Raw genomic sequence first — 8,302 nt, forward strand, 5'->3', positions numbered from 1 at the left:
GTCGGCCCTCCTGATTTGCTTCTCCAGCTTAGAAAGGTCTGTCTTATAGATGCTTCCACCTCAGCACACCAGAGCATAAGAGGATGCTGGCGACAACAGACTAGTAAAACAACCTCAGCAGCTTTCCACAGATGTTAAAGGATCTCAGCCTCCTCAGGTAGTAACATCCTGGTCTGAGYCTTCTTATAAAGCTGCTTGGTGTTGCTTGTCCAGTCCAGCTTGTTGTCCAGCCACAGGCCAAGATATTTATAGGTCTGCACAACCTCCACCTCCTCCCCTCCTATCAGAACTGGTCGTRGACTGCCTCTTTYCCTCCTGAAGTCAATGACCAGTTCCTTTGTCTTGGAAGTATTTAGCTGCAGGCTGTTTCTATGGCACCAGACAACAAAGTCCCTCACCAGGCTCCTGTACTCCTCTTCACTGTCCTTAATGCACCCCATGATGGCAGTGTCATCAGCGTATTTCTGAATATGACATGTTTCAGAGTTATAGCAGAAGTCTGAGGTGTACAGGGTGGTATTGATAAGAAATTTGCTGAATTTGTATGTGACGTAGCATCTATGTGCGTATGYGCATTACCACAAGGTAGGACAGATTAATGGGTAGCACAGAGAGGTGTAACACCGGAACAAAAAAAATTCAGGCCAAGATCGACTGATGCAGCCGGATGTGAGCTAAAGTTACATTTCCGGCCTACAAAAGATCATTTAGCACACAAGCTAACATCTGACACAAATACTACATTTTTTGGCACTGCTATTTGGTGACGCCAAATAACAAACATGATAAAAGCTATATTGATTTTTAACAACCATGGGAAGCCGCGRCTGATTCGATTCTATCAATATTTTGTGAGTATTTTTAGATGTTGCTGTTTCAGTTAATTAGCATTTTCCGGCTGTGCTAACCAATGTTAGCTTGTGTATATGTTGAATAACATAGTCTGTTTTAATATTCATACGAGTTTTATGCGATTTTTCTCTGACAGATCATCACATTTTTGTTCACAATATTTCATTTTCTCTCGTGAACCATATGCTAGTCAACAGTTTCACAACAGCACAACATCGGGGCCGAAATTTGTCCCTTATTCAAAATAATTGTTTTGTTTTATTTTTTATTTTTTACACAACATAGTGCATTTATATAACTAAAACTCATCTTGAAAATAAAGCGCTATTACGTTATCGCACTACTTTCGTATATAGTTTGTGGACTGTATTGTTTTTAAGTTTGAGTTTTCTTCCGCTGTTGACTTGCATCTCACAAAAACCCAAACACTAAGTTCTCATAAAATAAGGACATTACTTAAAACTAATAGCAAAGGATTACTTGTAAAGGAATGCGCTGCTATGGCCTGCGCAGGCTGTGACTGTGACAGATGTTTATCAGACACACACTGACAACCTCTGCACAAGGGCTAAGCTACAAAAAAATCATCGCAAAACAATCTGGTAGCTTAGAGTTGTTTTATTCATATGTATTGTGGATAAAGGGGATGTTTAGTGGAGGGAAATGGTTGCGAAACAAAGCCCACAAAACGTTTTAGGGAAGTTCTTGATCTGATTCATTCTAGAATTTAYGTTCWCCTTAAATTCTGGAATTTAAGATGAACATAAATTCATAAATTTGAGTTCGTCTGACTCAAATTTATGTTGAGTCAGACGAACATAAATTTGGAGATCAAGGTGCTGGTTTCTGTAGTTAGAGTGGAGATGTATAGAATCCAATATAATTATTTGAATGCAGTATCTCTGAGGCTTACAAAAACAGGTATCCATCCATCCATCCATTTTCTTCCGCTTATCCGGGGTCGGGTCGCGGGGGCAGCAGCTTCAGAAGGGAGGCCCAGACTTCCCTCTCCCCAGCCACTTCTTCCAGCTCCTCCGGGGGAATCCCAAGGCGTTCCCAGGCCAGCCGAGAGACGTAATCCCTCCAGCGTGTCCTGGGTCTTCCCCGAGGCCTTCTCCCGGTGGGACGTGCCCGGAACACCTCACCAGGGAGGCGTCCAGGAGGCATCCTTACCAGATGCCCGAGCCACCTCAACTGGCTCCTCTCGACGTGGAGGAGCAGCGGCTCTACTCTGAGTCCCTCCCGGATGACCGAGCTTCTCACCCTATCTCTAAGGGAGAGCCCAGCCACCCTGCGGAGGAAACCCATTTCGGCCGCTTGTACCCGTGACCTCGTTCTTTCGGTCATGACCCAAAGCTCATGACCATAGATGAGGGTGGGAACGTAGATCGACCGGTAAATCGAGAGCTTCGCTTTTTGGCTCAGCTCTCTCTTCACCACGACGGACCGGTACAGCGCCCGCTTCACAGTAGACGCTGTGTATACAGGGATATATTAACTAATTGTTAAATGTATTTTGTATATTGGACTTTCTGACTTTGAGGCCGTTTAAAATTAGTTTTTAACCTACATACATGGAGAAGGAAACAACAGAAGGCATGTTCAGTCTCCAGCAGCCAAAGGGTTGATTTTCAGTACTACCAAAACATGCCCCTGAAGATGCATCCCACTTTAGTTGATCATCTGTTGTATAAAACCTGTCAGCTGGATTAAGTGAAAAAGTTACAGGAAGACAAATTACCCCCAGAATTAGTAAAGCAGAGAGAAGCTAAACGAGTGCCTGCAGCACTCTGTAAAACACATTAGGAGTACCACCATTTTGTAGATCTGTTTTGTAGATCTCCTAGTGGTTTTTGAAATCTTGCTGAAATCTATGGAATGATAAAAACCGTGCCTCTTCAGTAAAACAAATGACAAATTCAAAAGACATTTCTGAAATTGTTTAATACTTTCTCTGTACATTATTTTCTTGCAGTCAGAGGACATGCAGCAGCAGATAATTCGAGAGACTTTCCACTTGGTATCAAAGAGAGATGACAATGTTTGTAACTTCTTGGAGGGTGGAAGGCAAGTTGTTTTTCTCTTATGTTCTGTTTATATACTGAAGAACAAACTCTGTTATGTGTTGTCTTCAAGTTACTGTTTCTGTAACGTCCTTAGCCACGTTGAAACATTTCCTTTAGTTTTTCCCAACAGATGGTTGTCACTGGATGTCTTGTAATAGCTTTTGTAAAACAGAAGATGGCAGCAAAATATAAAGTTTTCTCTTCTATCTTTTTTTTCAAAAATATGTTTATTTGTTTCGCAAAGTAGACCTTTCATCTCAGTTATTTATGATTCTCTGCTGCTGTAAAAGAAACGCTTGTTTTTAAAACCTTTTTTCTTTCAAATCTGCTTTCAGTCTTATTGGAGGCTCCGACTACAAGTTGATTTACCGGCACTATGCYACTCTCTACTTTGTCTTCTGTGTGGATTCATCTGAGAGTGARCTTGGCATTTTGGACTTGATTCAGGTCAGCTGCTGTGTTTTAGKGCGACTCTTTGAGAGTAACTTATGTTTTCACTTAAGGGAAATATAAAACCCTTGAATATTTTATCTCGAAAAGGTKTTATCACAACAGATTTMAATGTTTTGTGCTACACAATCTGCTTGTTGTTGGTAAGATTTTTGAAGCATAATTTATTATTGGACCATGATCTCATCCCTAGATACTTTTGAATTAAAATCAGAAAGGATTTGATTGTGCTGTAAGGATATTTATCTGTACCGAACAGAAAACTAATCCAACAAAATACACACAGAATCRAAATAAAAATATCTCAGAATAATTATCTGTTGTTTTTACATTTATTTTAGGTGTTTGTGGAAACGTTGGATAAATGCTTTGAAAATGTTTGTGAATTGGACCTAATATTCCACATGGATAAGGTGAGTGGAGGCGCTTCTGTGGCTAAAATATATTTCTCTTAATTTCTTTTCATTTTCAATCATAAATGCAATAATGTTTGAACTTGTTTTTGTGTGGCACAATTTTCCTGCTTACCTATGTTTAGCATGATATTACAATGTGTAAGATTGAGTAGGAGCCCTTTTAATTTTTTTCTTGTTACAGCTTAAAAGTGTGTAGAAGAACAAACGATATTATAACACTAGATTTCTCTGGCAGGTAGTTGGGCTTACGTTTCACTGCTCGGGAAATTGTCTCCATATGAATATTTAACTAAACGTGGACACGTGTTTAAAATCCAGATTGGAGAGTTTTACCTTAAATATGTCCTGGTAAACACTGAATCRGCATCCGGACACATCTGGTAGTTTCTGAACTTCYGATGGTTTCATTCTAGTGAACTTGATRCCTGAGAAGGCCTCTGGGGGATTTCTTCTGTCATGACACAAACATTCACATGAACCCAGATGAACTCTTTAGGTGATGTAGGTGTCTGAAATTCAGTTTTTCCTTCTCTAAGAAATCCTTTCTTTCAAATGGRACTGGTGACGACTCTMAACCTTCTTTAAGGAAGCTGCCATCTCACAGACATACCTGTGCTTTTCAGCTGGCTTATAGACTTTTATTGATTTTAATTATTAGAAAGTAAATCACCTCTATTGTGTACACAAAAACTTGTAMAATTTTATAAAGCTATTCCTTAGAAGGCAGATCTGTGTTATTAAGGTTACAGACCTACTTACTGAAGAAGTGATCAAACACCTCTACAGGCATCTTGACAGAATTTTCCCACAGGAATCTGATGTCATGTGGAGCAGCAAGGTTTGGCCTGAGGAATGTTACCAGCATGTTAATATTCCCCARCTCGTCACCATCTGCTGGCAGACAGCCTGGACGGCATGTTTGCAAATCATTTATTGTTGCATGCCAAGTTCTGGCAATGCAGACACATTTTTGGGTCTTTGAAATGAGTTAGAATGTAAGGCAGAAGASAGTCTTTGTAAATCCATGAAATGGTTTGACTCTGCTGGAATTTACATACCTAGATATTAGAGGGAAACAGAGCTGTGGGGACGAGACCTTACTAAGTGTGTTGTGCTTTTTCTGCAGGTTCATTATATCCTGCAGGAGGTGGTGATGGGAGGCATGGTGCTGGAGACCAACATGAATGAGATTGTAGCACAAGTAGAGGTGCAGAACCGCATGGAAAAGTCAGAGGTCAGGACCTCTMTGTTTTTATAAAGTGATCTTTACATATACCCCCACCCTCCCATAACTCTGAYTGAGATTCAGCAATTATTTTAGCTAATTTGAATGGGCAAAATGTTCTTATTTGCTAAACTGGTAGAGAAACTGGTAATTCATTTTTTAAAGGAACAACTGATGTATAATGGCAATAATAGGTATTTTTAAATAAATTTACAGTCTTTCATTAGATCTTAGTAATGTCTCTGTAAAATCTAACAATTCCCACAGAATCAGTTTGACCATCAAAAGCTGACACTGATTCATCTGTAMGGCACATTCTCTTTCAGGTCACATGTCAAACTTATCTTATCAGCTCACCGTTGTAAATGCAGCACTTGTTGTCAGGTGGGAATAAAATGGAGAGGTTGTGTTATTCTAACCTGACCTGAGAGTGTGAGACACTCCTGTGCGCTCAAACCGAGCTGTCCACTCCCAAAGATATTTTCAGATTTGTCTTCAGAAAACTTTGAGATAAAAGTTTTGATTTATCTCAGCTTTTACTTGTGGAGGAAACATGTGCTTGACCTTGAAATATCCAATTAATAAAATGGATATTTTACTTGGTCTAAAATTTAAGATTTCTTTTTTTTTTATTATTATTTTAGCTGCTTTGACTTATTATTTCTCTTTTTATATATTCTCAGTTGGTTGTTCAAACCCTGGGATTTTGTTTTGTAACTTAACCCTGCTTTAAACCTCTCCACTACCTTATCCTTGACCTCTCTGCTGTGCTCTGTAGCCATCACAATGCTGTTTGTTCTCTAGCAAACCCTTCAAAGGCCTACAAAGAACAGCTGTATTTATACAGAGAATAAATTGCAAACATAGGCACATAGTTGGCTTCTGAAGGCAATTTGCTGCTCTGAATATTATTTAGGGGTTTTAGAGTAAAATGGAACCTGATAATTGCGCAAATTCCTATTAAGAACAGCGAAGTTTGTGGTTGAACAAAATATTGGAAAGTTTAAGGTGCGTGAAGACTTCCAGGCACCATAGCAGAACATCCCTTTTTTTAGCTGCTTTTATGTTTTTCTCCGCAACCTTTGTTTTCTGCTTTCAAAAGAWAGCACGTGAGAATATTTTCAAGAACACTTGTTCCTGCATAAATGTGGAAAGACGAACTCTTTTACGGTAAGAAGACATCAACTTGTTTGGCTTGTTGCTTTTCACGTGCAGGGGGGTCTGTCCGCAGCTCCAGCTCGTGCTGTCTCCGCCGTGAAGAACATGAACCTGCCGGAGATCCCCCGGAACATCAACATCGGAGACATCAACATCAAAGTGCCGAGCCTCTCCCCGTTCTGAAGAGCATTCCAGCCAAACTCTGCGGGGCCAGAGAACGGGACTACTGCTGCAGCCCGCCAGCAACACGCAGCTCTGCAGCCAATGTAGACGACACTGGTTTTTATTCCTATAATGAAGAACCACAGCGGCTTACATTTCTGTTCATCCCAGTTTTGCTATGTGTATATAAGAGGAATTCTGAACTCGGTTAAATCCTGCATTTGCAGATTAACCCAATTAAAAAAGAAATTTGCACAACACTTGAGAAGTTCTACAAAGCATCTGTATCGTTGAGTCTATTAATTTCTGCAGTGAGCTTCTTAATGTTTTCAAATTAAATACAGTTTCTCTTTACTCAATGGGACTTTTCAGCMCCTCCAAGCTTCAGCTGTTTATTAGCAGGAATTTGAACCAAGCTAAAGAAAAAAATCATTACTCTTTTTTTTTTTTCCTGAGTTTTACTGGACCTCATCCAGCCCATGTGAAAAATGATACTTTGACTTCTGTGCTTGTCTATAATAAAAATAAAAAAAAAAACTCTTGGTTTTTGCCGGGAGATCAGTTTCCCCTTTGTAATTTATTACGTCTTTGACATCCTCATAATTTTTGATGAATGTTGCTCCTGGGAGCGGATTGCGTCCGGCTCCGGAGATGTAAATGCTTCTTGGTTCAGCCAACCTTCAGTGTGCCGTCAGAAGGTCTTGACAACATCTGTTAGGGAGACAGCAGACATTTTTTCCCCCCTCAGATAGTTTGTATCTCTGTAAATGTTTGTGTCTTTAAGTGTTTTTGTGTCTGATTTGTTGAATTCAGCTGTCGAAAATTGTTACACTCTGTTGGTAGAGTTTTACTATGAGATGATGTGATCTGTAATGGAAAGTAGGCATGTCATGGTGTCAAAGACATTCCTTTGCCAAGGTAAATTAATTAAACTAATAACTGTTTGATCATTTGAGTCATTCTCCTCTCATTTAAGTTTGCAGAACATTTTCTTCTTTTTTGCTCGAACATATTGAGCTTGCAGTATTGCTGAGGCTGCAGTTCTGCAGTTTTCCACCACATTCTTTCTCTCCCCGGGTCCAATAATAAAGAGTTTTTTTTGTTAAATCTGAGAAGGTTGTACCCTCCCTACGTTCCCAGGAAGACCTGTGCTAGCTCCCACCGTCAGGCGCACAGATGCTGACCACAAGTCTCTCATCAGCCAAGGATCAGGATCACTCCAGCTGAACCTCCACGTCTCATCAGGCTCAAAACGGGACACGAAGACAACATCAAGTGGTATGTACTGGATTCTCCTTGCAGGTCGCTGTAAATCTGCCCACATGCTGCACTAGAGGCTGTTCTTTGATATATTTCTGAGGAATCTAGATGGAAAGGTTTTCTAGCTGTGTTAAAGGTGGAKGTTTCTCAGGGCTGGAGACAGAAACAAAACAAAAAAAAAAGCTGTTGCTCAACTTTTTACAAGTAGTGCATGAATGGATCATACATTTTCATCATTGAAGCACTTCAATAATATAGTCAGTTGCTTTTTCTACTTTCTAAAACAATCTTGGATGAATTTGGCCAAATAGAAAAGCAAACCAGCTTTGTCTTGAGTTCAAATTGAGAGAATTCTTTCATATCTGTGGTGGTTTGGTGGTTTGATCTTTCTTTAGTTTAAARTTTGACTTTGTGGTTATGCTGCACGTCTCCTGTTTAAGGAGCCAGCTTCTGGTTGTAAATCCTGCAGCTCCAGCAGATGTTAGTCACTTCTACRTTTAGATTCTGCAGAGAAACACTTAGGAGATGATAATGAGGTGAATGCAAAACACTACCTACTTTTCCTTGATGTTACCGGTCCTTTCACTTGTAAAAAGCAGTTTTTATTTKTACTTATTTTACTGAAACAGATTCACATGACTCCTTATGATAGCTGTGTGTCTGTTCACAGTACATGTAACCGTGTTACGGGTGGACACATGGCTCTATTGTTG

General features: G+C 39.9%; 1 protein-coding gene and 1 pseudogene across 1 annotated transcript; both read left to right on the forward strand.

Moving 5' to 3' along the window:
* The first annotated feature begins 782 nt into the window (after positions 1-782).
* ap3s2 (adaptor related protein complex 3 subunit sigma 2) lies at positions 783-7,284 on the forward strand. The gene is made up of 6 exons (XM_008405497.2): positions 783-851; positions 2,828-2,919; positions 3,254-3,365; positions 3,710-3,781; positions 4,911-5,018; positions 6,225-7,284. The coding sequence occupies exons 1-6, from the start codon at positions 783-785 to the stop codon at positions 6,348-6,350; spliced, it is 579 nt and encodes a 192-aa protein (XP_008403719.1). The 3' UTR covers positions 6,351-7,284.
* Positions 7,285-7,441: 157 nt separating this feature from the next.
* Positions 7,442-8,302, forward strand: part of LOC103462741 (aminopeptidase Ey-like) — a 20,530-nt pseudogene continuing 19,669 nt past the window's right edge.

Source organism: Poecilia reticulata, linkage group LG3 (genome assembly GCF_000633615.1).
Source record: "Poecilia reticulata strain Guanapo linkage group LG3, Guppy_female_1.0+MT, whole genome shotgun sequence".
NCBI lineage: Eukaryota > Metazoa > Chordata > Actinopteri > Cyprinodontiformes > Poeciliidae > Poecilia > Poecilia reticulata.